This window comes from Sarcophilus harrisii, chromosome 5, assembly GCF_902635505.1.
Source record: "Sarcophilus harrisii chromosome 5, mSarHar1.11, whole genome shotgun sequence".
Lineage (NCBI taxonomy): Eukaryota > Metazoa > Chordata > Mammalia > Dasyuromorphia > Dasyuridae > Sarcophilus > Sarcophilus harrisii.
In genome coordinates, this window is record NC_045430.1 from 245,262,699 (window position 1) to 245,283,246 (window position 20,548).

Sequence of the window (20,548 nt, forward strand, 5' to 3'; positions counted from 1 at the left end):
GGATTCTCCTTTCTTTCCAAGGTCTGGAAGAACAAGAGCAGAGACAGTGACTGTTTAAAAGAATATAGAAGAAATTTGGGCTAATGTCTCTAAACAGGGAAAAATCATTAACAAATTAATTAACTGAGGCCCCTTTACAAGTTTGTTGTCAACTTTAATAATCTGTTTGCACTGAGGGTCTTATAATTGATTACAGCCATTATGGCCTTGGTAAGAGGTGCCTGCTGAGGTTGGATTTCACAAGTGGGTAAAAATTCTTGTCTTGCTTGTGTTAGCAGGAACCTACCTTTACCCAGTATTAAACCACAAACTTCTCACACAGCCGCCTGCTTGAGGTAACACATTATGTCTGCTATGCTCAAAGTGAGCCACAAACAAACCCCTAATGAATTTTCAAGTAGCTATTCCTTATCCTACTGGTTTATAGTCTTAACTTATGACATCTCCACTGGAATATTATCTTCTTTTAGATATCTGATAGTTATTCAACTAAGCATGGATTTATAGAGTTGGTTTCTAAGACAGAAACTGTCAGATCTGATAGAAATAAGACCATGGGCAAAGCAACCAAGCCTCTTAATTTCAAAGGATCCCAACTCTCCATTAGACCCCAAATCTCTCACAAAAGAGAAACCTTTGGAGAACACACACTTAATTTATATTGGACTCGTCAATCTCATAGCTTAAACTCAGTTAGGACCACAAAACATGAGCAACCCAGGAGGTTTTTGTACCTCCTGAAAGCGAAGAAGGGTCAATCTAATCATCTCTAAACTCTAAATTCTATGTTTGCTCCATAAGGTACAATTTTAGGTAAATTATTTGACCTCCTTATATCTCATCTTCACCTTCTGGCATATGGGAGCAATTCCTGTCTAACTTGCAAAAGTGAAATGGCACTTATTAACTTATTCTTTCACTCTGTTCCAGCAAGAAATAAGGCAAGTAATTGGGAAAGACTATACAAAGACAAAACAAACATCCCTCTTGCCCCCAAGGAACTTCTAGAACAGGAAAGAACTCTAAATACACCCAACAATCAAGTAAGCAGTTGTTAAGCAAGTATCTTCAGTGTGGTAAACACTGTGCTAGGTGCTGAGGATAGAAAGATGAAATGAAATAGCCCTTGCCCTCAAGAGAACTTATATTTTAATGGAAGAGACAATAAGTCCCAGTCCTCTGCAAATCTGAGCTATTCACCTTAATAAAAAATTAATTAGAACACAGCCTATATCTATTCCCAGTAGCACATGCATCCCCAGAGATGTGTGTGTGTGTGTGTGTGTGTGTGTGTATAAAACCAAAGTTTTTTTTTTCCCTTTCTCCATCCTCTCTCTTTCTCCTTCCTCCCTCCCTCTCTCTTTTTTTCTTTTTCTTCTTCTACTTTCTTGTTGTTGTTGTTGTTCTTCCTCTTCTGCTTCTTCTGCTTCTTCTTCTTCTTTTCTGCCTCCTCCTTCCTTCTCCTCCTTTTCTATTCCTTTTTTCCTCCCCCCTCTTTCCTTTCTTTTTTTAAAGATTAGATCTCTCTATTGTGCTGGGCCTAGAAGCATAAGAAGCACTCATGATCCCATTCTGATTCTGATTAACGCAAAAACTTTTAACCTGCTCCATTTCTGAGCTAGCTTGGTTGGCCCCTCCTTGGGTGGCTTCATGGCCACACACACACACACACACACACACACACACACAAACACACACAGTCTTTTGAGGGGTAACCATATTGGTGTTGAATTTAGTAAAGGCACTTGATAAACTTTGCCCACTGTATCTCAAAACTCCCAGGCCCTAGTGATTCACAAGCCTCAATCACCCCAGTAGCAAGGATTAACAGGGTGCTCCAGCAAAATTGTGTTTTTCCAGCTGAAAAAATGAACAGCCCAGTGATATGACATAGTTGGAGTTGGTAGAAACAACCCAGTGCTGCTGCTTGCAATCCAATTCTGCTTAAAACAGCCATTTTACTAATTATCATCATTGCATAATTTATATCTTAATCCAGATTTTGGTAAGTCTGGGAAAGCCTGGCAAAAATTATTCTGGCAAGTTTGATGTTTTTAAATCTACCATGAGATGGTTGCTTAGAATGTTATTTTTTATTGTGTATTTTTTCCTATCAAACATTCTTTTAATGATAAAGTTAATAGGCAGGTGGTTCATGTAATGTAGCATATATGTTTACATAATAATGTCTAATATAATACTCTAAAGTTTGCAAAATACTTTACATATGGTATTTCTTTTCATCAAACATTTTACAAGGAAATCTCCTAATACTTGTGCTTGTTCCTATGCTAGGTTTTCTTTTTCTTTTTTAATTATTTATTTTAAGTTTTCTTTTCTTTTTAAATTTTTAGTTCCAGATTTTGTACCTCCCTCCCAGCTTTCACGAATCCACTGAGAAGGCAAACAATATATCAATTATATATGCAAAATCATGAAAAACATTTTATATTAACCATATTTTTAAAAAAGCAAAAGGTGAGGAAAATATGCTTTAGTTTGCACTCAAAGTTTACCATTTCTCTCTATAAGGTAGATAGCATTTTTTCATCATTAGTCCTTTGCAATTGCCTTGGGTCATTGTATGGATTAGAATAACCAAGTCTTTCACAGTTGATCATCATTACAATATTACTTTTATTCTGCACAATGACCTACTGATTTTTCTCACTTCACTTTGCATCAATTCATGTAGATCTTGTCATTTTTTAAACTGAAAACAGCTCTGCATTATTTTTTATATCACAATAGTATTCCATTACAATCATATGCCACAACTTGTAGCATTCCCCAATTGATGAGTATCCCCTTTATTTCCAATTCTTTGGTACCACAAAAAGAGCTGCTATCAATATTTTTGTACATATACATCTTTTTTCCCCTTTGGTCTTTTTGGAGTACAATCTTAGCAGAGTCTGGATCAAAGTGTTTTATAAATGTTATGAACCTTTGAGCTTATTTTTTCCTTCAATTCTTTGGGAATTCTAGCTGGGCCTGGATCCAATTAACATTTTTCTTTGAGGCCCCGCTTTTAGCTGTTTTCACATTGTTGTCTTCTATTTTTATGTCTTGGTCTACCCTGCTATCATAGCAGCTTTTTAGGGTCAAATTCTTTTTTTATTTGATCATGTTTCCAGCTTTTTTCTTGAATTTGAACATTATGTTAATATTAGTTTTACAAGTTTTCAGTGTTTCCAAGGTGAGATAATCCTGGCAGAGGTGTAGTCCTTCTATCATGATCTGCACTTTGATCTTTACCAAGGAAAAATCCTTGTTTCCCCTATAGCTGCAAGTACTAGAACTCCACTTGGTCCTGGAACTGTGACCAGGACTTTTTCTCCCTTGTGACTAATGAGAAACCCTCCTTCCTATCCTAGACCTATGATCTAGAACTATTTATAGGCAGTAGAGTTACTCTTCAGTGCTAGTTACATCAAGTGCCAGAAAAGAATCCCCTATATTTTCTTTCTGATCTGTTGTCCAGCTCCCTACATCTCTGGACCGAAAGTTCCCAAAGCTTTTACACCTAAAACTCCTACTCCCAAAGCAGCTGATGGATGCTACTGTCTACTTCCAAGATCTATAGCTGTTACTCTTATTGTACTTTGGGCTTAGGCCCATCTTGATGTTTCAGACTTTTCCTGTGGACCTTTTAAGTTGTAGGCTGGAAAAATTTCTCTCTCTAAACTTTTGTTCACTCTGTCACTCCAAATTTTTTTTCACATATTTTTAGGTTATATATATATATATATATAAATATATATATATATATATATATATGCATTCTTTTTTTTTTAAACATTTCCATATAAGTCATGTTGGGAGAAAAAAATCAGAACAAAATGGAAAAAGCATGAAAGAAAAAAGAAAAAAAGGTGAAATAGTGTGCTTCGATATGCATTCAGTCTCCATAGTTCTCTCTCTGGATGTGAATGGCGTTTTCTATCTGAAGTTTATTGTAATTCCCTCAAATCACTGATTTTCTGAGAAGACCCAAGTTTATCATAATTGATCACCACACAATCTTGCTGTTACTGTGTACAATGTTCTGCTAGTTCTGCTTACTTCATTCAGTATCAGTTCATGAACTCTTTCCAGGCTTTTCTGAAATCAACCTGCTCATCATTTCTTATAGAACAATAATATTCCAACATATTCATATACTATAACATGTTCAGCCATTCTCCAATTGATGGGCATCCACTCAATTTCCAATTCTTTGCCACCAAAAAAAAGTTGCTACAGACATTTTTGCACATGTGGGTCCTTTCTCCTCCTTTATGATCTGCCACTTCAAAATTTAATTTGAGATTTAATTTTAAAGTTGTTTGGAGAGGAATATTGGGAAAGTTCAGTTGGATCCCAACCTGGATCATCTTGTGTCCTGTATTTTTAATCAGATATCTAATTCAATGCCCAAGGGTCAGTGGGGTGCGTGGACTTAAAATATCCTTAACTATGCCTTTTCATGGTGGCTCACCATACTTGTTCTTTTTATTTCCTCATTGTACTTTTAGATAATAGATCTTGTGTTGGAGAGTAGAGACAGGAAGTGGGAGGAGGAATGTGCCCTGTCTTATCCCTTGGGCCAACTCTCTGACTTAACTGAACTGCTAAATTCCATTTCCTCTTTCCCACCTTTGCTCAAGCTCCTCCCTCTCTTCTACTATTCCCAATACATTAAAATCTTCCTTGCCCCAATTCAAATTTTGCTTCTTCCAGGCTTTATAGACTCCAATCCACAAGCCTTAATAACCTACCCAACCAAATGGAGGAGTCAACATGGTCCCATGGAAAGAGCATTGGATTAGAAGAGCCCTTGGTTGAAATCTGTCTTCTGCTACTTAGCACTTTCATGACAGATCACTTAGGCAAATTTTAGCAAATTGCTTAATCTGGTTTAGAAATAAATCCAGTGGTTCAGGTTTGTTCCAATGATCTTGTGAGGAAGAGAGCCATCTACACCCAGAGAGAGGACTGTGGGAACTGAGGGTGGATTACAACATAGTATTTTTGTTGTATTTTGCTTGAATTTTATTTTCGTTTTCATTTTTTTTTTTTTTTTTACTTTTTGATCTGATTTTTCTTGTATAGCAAGAGAATTGTATAAATATGTATGCCTGTTTTGGATTTAACATATATTTTTACCATGTTTAACATATATTGGATTACATGCCATCTAGGGGAGAGAATGGGGGAAGGGTGGGGGAAAATTGGAACACAAGATTTTCAAGGGTCAATGTTGAAAAGAATTATCCTTGCATATGTTTTGAAAATAAAACTTTAAAAAAGATAAAAAATAAATAACAATAAACAAACAAATAAATAAATCCAGGCCTCCATTAAACATAACTGCATTTTTTCAGAGTTTCAATATCCTCATCAATAAAAGGAGAAGGTTATACTAGATAACCTCTGAGGTCTCTGTTACCTCCTATTGTCTCTCCTGGTCAATGATCACACACTATTGTATCATCACCATTTTTGTTCATGTCTCATCTCTTTTGCTCTGAGTAATCTGCCAGAGTACCTAATGGCTTTTAAACACAATAGTACCTCAGTAAATGTTGATTGAATGAAGTTATCTAGGTGATGTACATTATTTGTTACTTAAATCTTTCCTCCATAGAATTTAACTTAGATTTAGGCTGTGCAGTACTAGAAAGAACCCTGAACTTAGGGATTATATAGTTTTGAGTCATATCCATTTAACCAATCTTAACCTTAATTTCCTCATCTGTAGGATGAAGATAATAATACCCAGCATTACTTCCTTTGCAGGATTGTTGTGAACTGCCAATGAAATAATGTATTTTGCCCACATTTCATAAAACATACAAGGCTGCATAAATGCCAGTTTTTTTTATTGTTTTATCATACCATGAAGTCCAGAATGAAGTGATCTCTAGAGATAGATAAGCAATAGATTTTTTCCAGATTTACTTTTTAGTTTGAGAATAAACTAAATGTTTATTGTAACTCAATAAACACTTACTAATTAACTGACTAAGAATGTCAGACCTAGGATTTATGAAACTCGGGGAGCTGGAAGAACAATGAAGATTGGGGAGCTTATTTGAGTAGAGTTGAAGATTGTATTCCCAGTGCTTAGGACATTATTTAAAACAATGAATGTATCACAATTGTTTGTCAACTGACATAAAGGATTCATTAAGCTGACAATAGATTAAAAAAAGTAATGCCCAAAATGTCTTTAGCTTTTTGGAAAGCTAGAGGGAAGGTTCTCCCTTATCATAGACATCTAAATAAGCCAATTAAGTTCAATTCTATAAATATTATTTATTATTTATTAATGTTTGGTACTGCAGACTGTTAAAATATGAATTGATATATTGTCTGTTCTCAGGGAGCTTACATTTTTCATGGTGGGAATGGGTGTGGGATAAGCAATGAGAGGAAGAAACAAAAGTAAATATATATTATTATATTAACTTAATATTATATATATATATATATATATATATTAACAGAAGTAAATATAATGTAGATTGAAGTTGTGATGATGACTAAGGAGAAATTCAAACAATGTATTCTAAGAAAACTTGACCCTTCCGGCTGCCCAGATTGAGCTACAAAAGGGAGGTATCCCTTAGGTTGGGCCTTGGAGAGAATGTTGTCAGAGTGAACTAATTGATAGGATAGACTTTGAGTCAGGAAAATCTGAGTTCAAATCTGACCTCAGATACTTACTAGCTGTATGACTATGGGCATGTCACTTAATCACTCAATTTCTTCATCTGTAAAATGGGAATAATAATAGCAAGTCCTCACAACATGGTTGTGAGAACCAAACTGAGATAAAGGATGCAAATCTTAGCTTCCTATATAAATGTGAGCTACTATTATTTTTAAGAAAAAAGCAGTTCTGACTAGTAAAACTGAGGAGGTTCCACAATAAGTGTGAAGAATGGCTAGAAAGGGAGATTGGAACAAGCTGATAGCTGGCCAATTACCCTCAAACATCCTTCTTTTGTTGTGTATTTGACATGCTGAGTATGATGTGAAAAAAATGCACGAGTTAAAACGGAATCTGGTAGAAAAATCAGGTAAATACCTTATAATCCCTCACCCAATCCCAGGTAGCCAGGGATATAGTACACAGAGTGTGTCTGAAGTCAGGAAGATACATTTTCTTGAGCTCAAATTTGGCTTCAGACACTTACTAGCTGTGGGACTCTGGGAAAATTATTTTGCCCTGTTTGTCTCAGTTTCCTCATCTGTAAAAAGAAAAGCTGAAGAAGGAAATGGCAAATCAAAAAATCCTAAATGGGGTCACAGAGAGTTGGACATGACTGAAAAATGACTAAACAACAATTCTAGGTACCATCTTCTGGAAGCTTGCCCATGTTAGAATAAGTAACTTTGGCAATCAGAGTGAGTCCCAGAGTCTTGGCCCAGGTTTAGGCGGGATGATTAGCAACGAAAGGTAATACTCCATGTAGTCCTTGTTAATGGGTGTGTTAGAATTGCAATTTGACTAGCTTTCTTTCTGTCCACAGTGTTGCCTTTGGCAGAGGTCCTAAACAGTGAGCTAAATCAGCATCTGATTACTTACCTAAAATACACCTACCTGTATGCACTGAGAAAGAGAGAAAACATCCAGAGCCCGAGTCTCAGCAAGATCTTCAAGGAGAAATTATTTTTGTTACTCTAGTTGCTGGATTCCTTGGATAGAGTCAAGGAAAGACTTTCCTAACATCAAGTTCTGTTCTATAATATTAAAGTACACTATGACATTATAACGCTGAAGAAATATTGTATTGTCCCAAAGTAAGATCATATTTGGACAATTTCCTTGATCTGAAATAGTTTTTCTCTGAGAAATCAATTGTAAATAGCATTGCTATTGTTTTGTGGCTGGCTTCCCAATCAACCCAATCCAAGGCAATTTTTCCGTCAAAATATTCAGTGTTCTCTAGTATTTCCTCTTTCCGTCTGAATGTAATGGTGCTTAACCTACAGTTTGAATATATTCCCGTGAAATCTCCCTGCTTGCAAGGATGATTCATTCTATCACCATGATGTCAAATAGCCTTATTACATATAAAGACCTACAATAGTATGGCTCATTGGTGAGAGCACTGGCTTAAGAGTCAAAAATCATAGGTTCAAATCCCACTTCTGATAACTGTCATCTTGAGTGAGTGACTTAACCTCCCTGGACCCGAGTTTACTTGAGTATAAAATCAGGAGTTTGGACCATATGATTTCTGAATTCCCTTCTACGGGCACAACCTGCTTTTCCTCTTCTTAATCCCCTATGGGCATCCTCTGTTTTAGCCAAGTTGGTTTATTAATTATTCCCTATCTAATTATTAATATTAATTAATATTATTATTAATTATTATTAATGACGTATTTGTTATTTAAGTATTAATGTGATTGTTAATATTATTAATATTAATATTAATCTATCTCAGAATCTTTCAGTGGAAGTTTCCCTGGTTAGCCATCAGTCGCATCGCACTCCACTGAATTGCTAGTTGATTCTCAGTCCTGTATGCTTATGCAATGCATTTCTGCTTGGGTAAAATGCTTCTCAAGAGTAGGACTGTGTGGCAGCCATTTTTGTAGTGGCCAGAAACTGGAAACTGAATGGAAGCCCATCAGTTGGAGAATGGCTGAGTAAATTATGGTAAATGAATGTTATGGAATATTATTGTTCTGTAAGAAATGACCAACAGGATGAATACAGAGAGGCTTGGAGAGACTTACATGAACTGATGCTGAGTGAAGTGAATAGAACAAAAAGATCATTGTATCTGGCAAGAGCAAGATAAAATGATGATCAATTCTGAAGAACATGGTTCTCTTCAACAATGAGATGATTCAGTCCAATTCTAATGGTCTTGTGATGGAGAGAATCATCTGCACCCAGAGAGAGAACTGTGGGAACTGAGTGTGGATCACAACATAGTATTTTCACTCTTTTTGTTGTTTGTTGTTGTTGTTGTTGTTGTCTTCTTAAACTTTTGTTTTCTTTTTTGTTTTCTTTCTCATTTTTTTTTCCTTTTTGATCTGGTTTTTTTTGTGCAGCATGATAGTTGTATAAATATGTACAATATATATGCATATATTGGAATTAACATATATTTTACCATGTTTAACATATGTTGGATTACTTGCCATCTAGGGAAGGGGTTGGGGAGAAGAGGGAGAAAAATTAAAACACAAGATTTTGCAAGGGTCAATGTTGAAAAATTATCCATGCCTATTTTTTGAAAATGAAACTTTAATTAAAAAAAGAGTAGGACTGTGTTAATTCTTAGCATTCTAGAACAGTATATAGTAGACACTCAATAATTTTTGAGTGACTGACTAAAAAACCAGAAGGAGTCACACAGTCACAGCTTACATTTCCAAATCATCTCTTGAGTTGTCCTTTGTACCTTTTTGGACCAACATTTCCCCTTGAAGAACTCAAGCTCAATTCTTAATTTCTCAATTGATATGAATTTTCCCTCTTCACATTCTCCATCAATCTTATTAGAACCACCCTGATTTTTTGGTAGTATTGACTAAATTCTCTCCTACTCCTCTCCTTTAGGACTTAGTTTCTGGAGACTCCATCATTTTCCTTCCCCCCATGATTTCTTATTAAAAACAAATTCTGGATTTTTAGATGAAGAAGGACATACCCCAGCAGTCCTGGAAAAGAGCCTGGATCAGGATGGAAAGATTTTTATAGTTAATAATCTGAGACCCATTGGCTTTGAGGGACTGTGGTACAAGTAGCATTCTTCTCTAGCAAATTCAGAAATAATTTTCCACCTTCATATTTTAAGCCAGTGTAAAAAACAACAACCCAACATGTGTTACTCTCTGAGCCTTGAATTAATCTAGAAGATGCTCAGGAATTGTCTTCTTAATCTTTTCTGTCTTTCTTTTTCTTCTCCCAGAATGGGTTTTTCCACTCCAGTACATTTAGTCAAAGTATTTTATGGGTGATATCTCTGCCCAACTGAAAGCTGGTGTCCTGATGTTTAATGTTTAGTGACCACTGTGACCCACAAGCACTAGTAATTGCTCCTCTTTTCTCCGGTTCCACTTGAAGTTTTCCTTTGTCTCGTTCCTCTATTTTAGGACAACGGTGTGCGGCAAGATAAGTGGGGAGCAGCAGAGTCTGAAAGCTGTGGATGTGAAAATTGAAAGTGAGCTGATTCCTGGCAACAAATATGATGCCCTTTGTGTCAAGGATGAAGGTTAGTGCTGAAGCTGCTGAAAAACCACAAATAGGCTCATGGGGCTTAGCTGAAGCTAGGTACTCACCAGTAGGATCTCCCAATCCTTTAAAGAGAAGGGGGCATTTTAAAGAAAAACTTTTGTGGGGCTGGGACATTTTCCTGACTTGTTGAACGTGGTATCTCAAAAGGGAAGGCTTACCTTTTAGCAGAAAAAATCAATTGCTGACAGGGTCGTAACTAGGCATTTTTTTGTATCTTGAGCAAAAAGAAAGGAAGATGATTTTTCAGTATGGTGGTATGAGGGGAAACAGAAACATGGGGACATAGTCATGAGTTGGGGAGTAAAAAATAAGTCTTCCTTTACCGGCACACATGTTCATGTGAAAATGCACCAGAAATAATAGTTGCTTTAAACAACAGAAAACTAAAACTTTGTGTGTCAATCTAGAACACTGAAGTTAGTTTGAATGTTCAAGATTACAATGATTAGCACATTTGGCAAACTAAAATGCTATATTTCATTATATTACATATAATATATATATATATGTTATAACACTATTTGGAGGCAAAAATTGGCTATATTGTTTATTTACTACATTGTGATCACTAGCTCAGTCAGTCCTTTCTGGACCTCAGTTTCCCTATCTGAAAAATGAAGGAATTGGATGAGGTGACCTCAGAGGTACATCCCAGTTCTGGATCTATAGTCTGTGATCTTGTGAGCTATAAAATGAGACAGTTGTATTATTGTCACACCCATTCCACAGATAAGGTCAGAGGCGACTTGCCCTTGGTCAGCCAGTTAAGTCATGGGCAAGAGTGAGTAATCAAACCCCAGCATTTGGTTTTGATCCTAGAATGAACCAAAGATTTTCTGTGACATCAATGAGATGAAGAGGAATGAGGATGTCTCTCTCCAGTGAGCCGGTAGCCTAGCAACCGCTTGTATCCTATTCAGCCATCAATCAGCCCAGATCAGGGGCACTCAGTGAGCATCTCAAGGTCACTCGGGTCACTCCTCGTCCAGACCCAGACTCCACACCCAGCTCCTCACTCCCACCAATATCTCGTCTCAGACACCTCTGACATGGGTAATGTGCAAGGTTGTCATTTGGTCGAGGTACCTGATTGACATGGGTGCTGTGACAGGCCAGCACCTTCACACCCGACAGCTGGGCTGAAGCAAATTAAATCTGTAATGGGAACTGAGATTTAATTAACTCCCAATGAAGGTTTACATATCCTACAGGTTACAAGCAGCATTCAGTGCATTCATTTTTTTTAAATGACAGAAACTCTCAGGTGTTTGCACTCAACAGATGCTGAGTATGTTTCTTTTTCCGTTCCAAATAAGGTGACCTCAATCAAACAAGTGGAGGTTGACAGGTAGAAGGACCAGCTCTGAAATACTGAGAGTTTTGGAATCCTTGGATTTCTTGACTAGGAACTATTGACCCCCCATCATCAATACTGTCAATTCTCCTGCCTGCTTTTCTCGCCATGGTAAATGAAATTAATATTAAGCTGCAGGGAGAACATTAATGAGTGCTGCTCCTGGAGATGAAAGCATAGATTAAAGTATAATTAAGATATATTCAAAGACTCGCATTTCCAGAACTCCTCTAGCAGACGGTGACATTGCCTAAGCGACTTTAGAGGAAGGAGAGTAGAGAGAGCCTTTGTGACTTAAGATCATAGACTTAGAAGTGGAAGGAATCTTGGAGATCTTCTGATCCAACTCTTTCATTCTCCAGAAAGCAGAGAGCCAGAGAGTGGAATCAAGCAATTAAGCAACAAGTATTTATGAAGCACTTATGATGTGCTTACTACAAGAGGTGATGTTCCTATTGCAATTCTGTTCAATTTATTAAATAAACATTTATTAAATGCCTACTGTATACAGGATGAGGCAATACTATGACTGGCTCTGGTTCAGGCGTCACTTCTTTTAGTCTATTTGACTTTGGGGTGTGAAGTATGAATTCTGGGCCCTGCCTCTAGAGAGAAAGTCCTCAATGTTGCCCTCATTACACGTCCCTTTTGTGTGTGAATCGTCAGAGACTCTGCAACTCGGTTGACACTGTTCATTCAGAACCCAGAGAGTATCATCCTGAGATCAGAGTGAACAAAGGGAAAATGAATGAATGATAAAGCCCCTCTGGGTCCTAGTCTCCGTAGTTCTGACGCAGCAGCAGGGTGGCAGGTCAAAAATGCCCAAAGAAAGAACATGCTCCAATCTGTGGCCAATTAGATGTGGTGAGGTCTCTTCCAACATGATATCGCGTCCCAGAGTATGGGTGAAGCATCCAGGTTGATCCAAACCTATAGAAATAGAGTAGTCTCTTTAGTATCCTATGGAAGTAGTATTTATTGTCTTTTTATTATCCAATAGGAGAATTATTCCACAGAGAGAGTCTTTTCTCTACTACATCACACTGCCTGGACTGTAATAGTCAGGAGAAAGCTGGATTCAAATCCAGTCTGTGGGCAAATCCCTTAACCTTCCTGAATTGATTTTCCTCATCTGCAAAATACTGGTGATATATAGACATAGATATAGATATGGATATTTTTTTTTGTTGAGGCAATTGAGCCAGGAAGTGATAGGTGTCTGAGGCCAGATTTGAACTCAGGTCCTCCTGACTTCCAGGGCTGGTGCTCCAATAGGTGTTTGATACATGCTTGTTTCCCCCCTTTTTTTCAGCCCAGCCCTAGTTAGATTAAGTCACTTTACCTCTCCTTGTTCCAACTTGCTCTGCTGGGAGAGGATCTGATGGGAAACGTTCTACTTCCTGAGAGCTATGGTGGAAAGAACATCAGCCCTGGGCCCAAGTCTCAGCTCCAGCCCTTAGGATCATAGATCTAGACCTGAAGGGGACCTCAGAGATCAGTCCAATGCCTACATTTTACAGATAAACCGAGGCCCAGTTCATGTATGTGGTAATAATTGGCACAAGAATTTGAAGATGGGTCTGTTACCACATCAATCTTCTTTCTGCGTTGCTAGTTGTGTGACCAGGGGCCACTTTTCTGAACTTCACTCTCCCAATGTTTAAAATAAGGGAGATAATACTTGTGTTACCTCTGCCGATGGGCTTAGCAGACCATCTAGTGCTGTATAATAGTGAGCCCGAGATGCTTCCCCTTTACCCCCTCTTTGATCCTTCCCAGCTGCTAACCTGACCTGGATTCACCCAGGACTGCCTCAGCTCCTGTGGCCAGCCTGGCTGTAACCTTTGCCAGCCAGGAACTATTCTCCCATTGGCACTTTGGCTTGTACTGAGTTGGTGCCCTAGATCTTGGAGTCATTATGCAAGTCAGACTTTGGAGCAAAAGCGCAAGAAAATTTAGTGACATATTAGAGTAGGGCCGGGAGTTGGGGAAACAGAACCCAATAACCTTCTTTCTAATCAGCTCCCCTGCCGTGGAGTTCTGTCTTAGATTTCATTTTCTTTTATCGTGAACTGAGATTTGGGGTCAATGATTATTTGGAGATGCAGGAAAATGGCTTTCCCCTTGATAGCTATAATGGTGAGATGGGGGAGTGATCTCTGGTTATATCAGCCACCAACCTAAATAAGCTGACGGAAAGTGAGTGAAAAAAGGGGGGGGGGCTGCAAGAGAGACAGAGACAGAGACAGAGACAGAGAGGGAAGGAGGGAGGGAGGGAGAAAGGAAGGAAGGAAGGAAGGAAGGAAGGAAGGAAGGAAGGAAGGAAGGAAGGAAGGAAGGAAGGAAGGAAGGAAGGAAGGAAGGAAGAAGGAAGGAAGGAAGGAAGGAAAGAAGGAAGGAAGGAAGAGGGAAGGAGAGAGGGAAAGAGGGAGAGAAAGAGGGATGGAGGGAAGGAAGGAAGGAGGGAAGGAAGGAAGGAAGATAGGGAAAGTGGGAAGGAGGGAAGGAAGGAAGGAAGGGAAAGAGGGAAGGAGGGAGGGAAAGAGGGAAGGAGGGAAGGAAGGAGGGAAGAAAGGAAGGAAGATAGGAAAGGTGGGAAGGAGGGAAAGAAGGAAGGAGGGAAGGAAGGAAGGAATAGAAAGAGAATAAAGAAAGTAGGAAGAAAAGGAGAGAGTGAAAAAGAGAAAGAAAAAGGAAAGAGCATTTATTAGGCACTTAATACATATAATATCTTGTCAGATTTATAGAAAACAGTCTTTAACAGGGTCTACAAAACATACAAATGTGAAATGAATGGCAGCTCATTCTGTATGCTAAAATGACTTTCTTTGAAAGTCTCTGTTGCTTTCTTACCTCCCTCAATGAGACTATTTAATAACTTTAACAAGAAACAGCTGACCAATTGAATAGGATTTTTTTTCCTTGAGGGTGAATGGAAGGAGAGCTTTCCAATAAATTTCATGTGTAATAACAAATTTGTAGTTAATATTTTTTAAAAGTTATGTTTCATTTATGTATGATCTGAGGATGTTTAGCCTGAGGAAGCGAAGACTTTGGGGGAACAGAACTGTCTCCAAGTTATTTGAAGGGACAGATGGATGATGCAGTGAATAGAGTGCTGGGGCTGAGGTCAGGAAGGTCTGGTCTTCCTGGTCAAATCTGGTCTCAGATTCTTATTATCTGTGTGATCCTGGACAACTCACACGATCCTGTTTGCCTCGGTTTCTTTAACTGTAAAACGGGGATAATAATAATCACACGTACCTCATGGATTGTTGTGGGGATCCATTAAGATAATCATTGTAAAGTGCTGAGTATAGTGGCTGGACATAGGAAATTCCACATAAAGGTTAGCCATTACTAGCTATATTATTTATTATTATTATTTCTTTGGAGGAGGCATTAACATGTTCTTCTTGGCCCCCAAAGCCAGAACCAGGAGGAAGCCAAAGGGAGAGACAACATGCAAACAGGATGCCTACAAGATAAACTGCAGAGAACCCACCAAGGGAAGGCGCAGATTTTGAGAGAGATCAGCAAAGGCTTCCTATTCAGTACTTTCAGATGAATATTTGATGAAATGTTCCCCAAAGTCCCCTCCAGTTCTGCTAGTCTCTGCTGCCCTAAGGGATTCTTTTGCTGTGGCTGATGGGAACTGGAGTAGCCAGCATCCCATAATGATCCAAAATATATCTCTAGACCTGGAATGAAATCATAGTAAAAGTCAATGGAATGTTTAATGTGCATTGGATTGCTTGTTGTCTAGGGGATGGGACAACTGGGGAACGAGGGAAAAAAATCTGAAACATGATTTTTGCAAGGGTGAATGGTGAAAACTATCTTTGCATGTATTTTTTTTTTTTTGGCTGAAGTAATTGGGGTTAAGTAACTTGTCCAGGGTCACACAGCTAGGAAGTATCAAGTATCTGAGGCCAGATTTGAGCTCACATCCTCCTGACTTCAGAGCTGGTGCTCTATCCACTGCACCAACTAGCTGCCCCTTTGTATTTATTTTGAGAAATAAAAGCTATTATTATTTTTTAAGTGTGAGTTGTCCTCCCCCCAAAAATTCTATTTTATGTATTTTTACTGGAATGATAGGAAAAGGAAGGTTGACAATTGGTTCCATCTTTAGCATTTTCATGGCTTCTAATTCAGATATATTTTTCCTGTTGATGCCTTCTATATATTACATTGTCATCACTTTTATTGATTATTGATTATTATTGATATTTATATTTTAAAATAAAATCAATGGAAATAAATGGTGCAATGGAAAAGACTCTGGATTTGGAATCTAAGGGAATCCAAGCTGTGTTAATTCCTAACTGTGTGACTATGGGCAAGTTCATTCATTTTTCTGAGACTTGGTTTCCTCATCTTTAAAAAGGAGTTGGACTAGAGAACCTCAGAAGTTCTTTCCAGTTCAAAGTTCTATGACATGAGCTCTAGATCATCTAGTCAGACAGAACCCTCCCATTTTACAGATGAGGAAACTGAGTCCTGGACAGTCGAAGGGACTCACCCAACCTCGACCCGAGGTCCTCCAAGGCCAGGGCTGTTGCCGTATGCACAAGACCCAGATTTTGCTTGGCTTCCTCTCTCTGGTTTGTGGCACTCGTCAGGAGCTGCCTGTTTCCCAGTGATGTATTCTGCAGTCAGTTCAGCTCCCCTTCTCTTTGGCCATAAAGGAAAAATGACAGCTTAGAATTCCAATAAAGGCAAATATAAGTCTCATAAACTTATGTAAAAGGCGCGGAAGGCAAACAAGTCCTGGGGAGTGTTCACATGGGCCGTCTTTTAAAAAGATTATTGTTATTAATAAACTTTGCCACAAAGCAGGCCTTTTTATTTCCTTTCCAATACTTTGCATTTAGGCTGACAGTGAATTTCCAGCCCTCTGGTGATCTCACTTAAACTAATAAATGAAGTTATTCTTAACTAACCGGATGCCAGTGAAAGAAGCCTCCTCCATGCTGGGTCACAAGCCTTGCTTCTCTTGACATCCCGGCTGCTCCAGGCAAAGCATCCCAGTGCTGACCGTCATGAGATCCAGGTTCTAGTCCACCTGAACTCAGTCTCTCTGGGCTTCCATTTCTTCTGTTTCAGGGAAGGGTGACCTGGCTCCCTCCTGGCCACCTCAATCGACCTCTTCTTAGTTCTTCTCCCTAAGGATGGCCCCACCCAATCCAAATGGCCTTACTTTCCCAGAGCCCACCTTCTCATTCAATTGTCCAAGTGGTCTCACTAGAGTTCCTGTCTGACCATTCAAACTTCAGTGACTCCTGATAGCCTTCATGATCAAATATCCAATCCTCAGATGTTCAAAGATGAGCCTTCTTACCTCTCAAAATGTGTTACACCTTTCTGTCTCCTACTCTATAATCCAATGACCCTGTCCTCCTTCCTTTTCCTCATTTATGACCTTCCATCTCAAAACTCTGGACATTTTCACTGACTGACTCCTGATGTCTGGAATTCTCACCTTCCTCATCATCACCTCCTGATTTCCTTCAAGTCTCAACTAAAATACAAGAAGTCTTTCCTAGGCCTCCTTTATCTCATATAAGTATATACTAATAAATACATATATTAAATATATAGATATATTATTTTTATTGTCTGAAATGAATTCCTATTTGTTCTCTCTTGCTGTCTCTCTGTGTTTCTGTCTCTTTCTCTGTTTCTCTGTCCCCCATATTTGTCTCTCTGTCTCTTTTTCTATCTCTCTGTTTGTCTCTCTGTCTCCCTGTGTCCCTCTGTCTCTCTGTCTCCCTCCCTGTATCTCTCTGTCTCTTTTTCTATCTTTCTGTCTCTTATATCTGCCTCTCTGTCTCCCTTCCTGTGTCTCTCTGTCTGTCTGTTTCCCTCTCCCTCTGTCTCTCACTATCTCTCTGTTTCAAAGGAAGCAAACTGAATGAATCAGGATTTATTTAACCCAGAATGCCTGGATGGGATGGTAGATCAGTGCCATCAGCAGTAGACCTGGTTCATTTAATTCTTTGACTCATTTGTATTTTCATTCAAATCTTATTTATTGAGAAACTGCTGCCAACCAGTCAATCAATAAGCTTTTGTTAAGTGCTACAGTGTGTGTTCAAGTACTGAAAGATGCTATACTAATCACCAAGCAAGGAGCCCCTGCCCTCAGAGAGCTTGCTGTGTAGGGAGACAAACCACATACAATTCAACTCAACAGATATTTATTAAGCAGCAATTGTAAGGAGCAGTCAGCAGTTCCATTGGACTGAACCAGAGAGCATTTGAAGTGTAGGATCAAGAGATAAGGCTGCAAAGATGGGCAGCAATCATTTTGGAGGAACAGAATTAGTATTTTTTTCATAGAGGCAATGGGGAGCCTTGGAAATATTTTGAAAGAGAGAGTACCATAGTCCAACATATCTTAAGAATCTAGTTTTGGCTGCTCTGTGGAATTTATTCATGTACATATTGAATATTACTTCTGACCCAGTGGAGTGGAAGCTTCTTGTGGGTAGAGACTGTTTTATGTTTGTGCTATATCTCTAGCCCATTTTTAAAAATATATTTTTATTGATAACTTTGGTTTTTACAACTCCTACACTTTCCATATTATTCCCCTCCCCTTTTCCTCCTAGATGGATTAGAGAGGCAAGAGCCCAACTAGGACAGCTTGATGGGAATCCAATGGAGAGGTGATGAGGGCCACATTAGGACAATGACCATGAGTGGAGAAAAGAGAGCAGACATGAGAGGGTGAACCCACAAGATTCTGAGACTTGACAATGAATTGAATGATGAATGGGGTAGTGAGGAAAGGAAAAGAACCAAGGATGATTACAAGGTTAAAAATCTGGGTGACTGGCAGGATAGTTTGGACACAAAAAGAGTGTGGAAGAAGGACTTTGAGTGATCTGGAAATTTGGAGAAAGAAGAGATCACTTCTGGTGAGAAGATCAGAGATGGCTAATGGAGGCAGCAGTATTTGAGCTGGACTTTGAAGAGTGGATAATAGTTCAAAAGGAGGAATGAGTGGGCAAGGAAGAGGAAGGAATTTCAAATAAAATCAACAGCATGAGAAGAAATGGAGAGGCACAAGACATTTTTGAGAAGGCAATATGATGTAATGGAAAGAGTTAAGCGTTCTCCCTTAACTCTTAATTTGAACCTTAATTTATATACTTTAGCATGTAAATTCATAAAGGAAAAATTAACAACTTCAGAAAGACACAAACAATAATACAATTTTCCTTTCTCAGTTTTGAATAATTCTAACAGAAAGATAAACAAAAAGGAAAATATAAAACTGTACAAATTGCTGGAGAAACTTGAGACTTCTTCTAAATGGAGCTGCCAAAGAATATACATTTTTTTTCCTCAGCACCACATGGAACTTTTATAAAAATTGACCATGTATTAAAGCACAGAGATATTGCAATCAAATGTGAAAAGCTACACATAATAAATATATCCTCTCTATGCCATAATCATAGAGACCATAAAAAGAGTAATCAGCTCAGGGAACAGGCACAAAAGATCCAAATCAAGAGTTAAACAAGGAATCCTAAATAACAAGTTGATCAAAGAACAAAATATAAAAACAATTACTAATAAAATTATAATGTTGAAATAACACTGAAAATTTCTGGGATGCTGCTAAAGCAGTCCTCATGACAAAAATCATATCCCTTCAAACATACATTAACAAAATAGAAAAAGAAAGGAATAATGAAATTAATTTAAAATTATATAATAGGATTAAATATTAAATTAAATAACAATTTAATTTCTAAAAATTATAAAATTGAGAAACCTAAAACACAAAAGAAAACATATTAAAAATTAGAGGAGAAACAGGTAGACTAGAAACCAAATAAGTGATGAGTAAAATTAAAAGCTTGTTCTTTGAAAAGGCTAATAAAACTGATAAGCTTTTAGCCAAGATGGTTAAAGAGAAGAGAGCAGAAAATTCAAATCAACAGAATAGCAGACAAACAAGGTAAAATCACAATAAAATCAGAAGAAGTGAAAAAGAATGATTAGAGCCTATTTTACACATGCATATGATAACAGAACTGAGAACACAAAAGAAATAGAGAAATTGTTGTTTAATGTTTTTCAGTCACGGCAGACTCTGATTCCACTAAGAGTTTTTTGGTGAAGATAGTAGAGTGATTTGCTATTCCCTCTCCAGATCACTTTACAGATGAGGAAATTGAGATAAACAAGGTTAAGTGCCCACAGTCACACAGCTAGTTAAGAGTCTGAGGCCATATTTGAACTCGGATATTTTTCTAACACCAGACCCAACACATTATGCAATACGGTGCCATCTACCTGACCTAGAGGAATATCACCTCCAAATTATAGAAAATACCCAAACTAACCAAAGACCAAATCGATATCCTAAATAACTCCAGAATAACTCAGAGATGAAAGAGAACTAGCTGTGAAGAAATTACCAAATAAAAAGAACTAAGGAAAGGACGTTACAATGAAAAAAAGCACTTGCCTTTTAGGATCAAAGGTTCTGGGTCCAAATTATGCCTCTGTTTTCTTACTGCCTGTGTGACATTGGGAAAGTTGCAGAATTTTTCTAAGGCTTTAATTTCCTGAAGGTTGGACCTAGTGGTGTCCAAGCTTCCTAAGCTCTGTCTAAGTAACTTTATGATACCCAACCCATTCTAGTCCTAGGCCGCTAGGGATCCCAGAGGGAGTTGAGAATTCAAGGAATCAAATGGTCTTATAACACTTGTGATCCCTACAGGTTCTGCTACTTACCACTTGGCTTCTGGGAGCCACTGTTTCTTTTCATCCCTGGGTCTGAAAACTGATGAGACCTAGCAGGTGGAATTCTCAAGTTGGATTCCCAGTTAAAAGAAATAAACATGACCAGAGAAAAGGTGTTTTTGAAAAGAAGGTTTTACCCCAAATTGCTATGTGCTGCTATATAATCAAATAGGATGTTT

The 20,548-nt window shown here is 38.1% G+C and overlaps 1 protein-coding gene across 1 annotated transcript in view; it reads left to right on the top strand.

The window, feature by feature from the left end:
• SUSD5 (sushi domain containing 5) overlaps window positions 1-20,548 on the top strand; it is a 102,750-nt gene that overhangs the window by 39,509 nt on the left and 42,693 nt on the right. Inside the window, exon 3 of the mRNA XM_012551297.3 lies at window positions 10,105-10,223. Coding sequence (XP_012406751.2) covers window positions 10,105-10,223 — 119 coding nt within the window. The remainder of the gene's footprint in view (window positions 1-10,104; window positions 10,224-20,548) is intronic.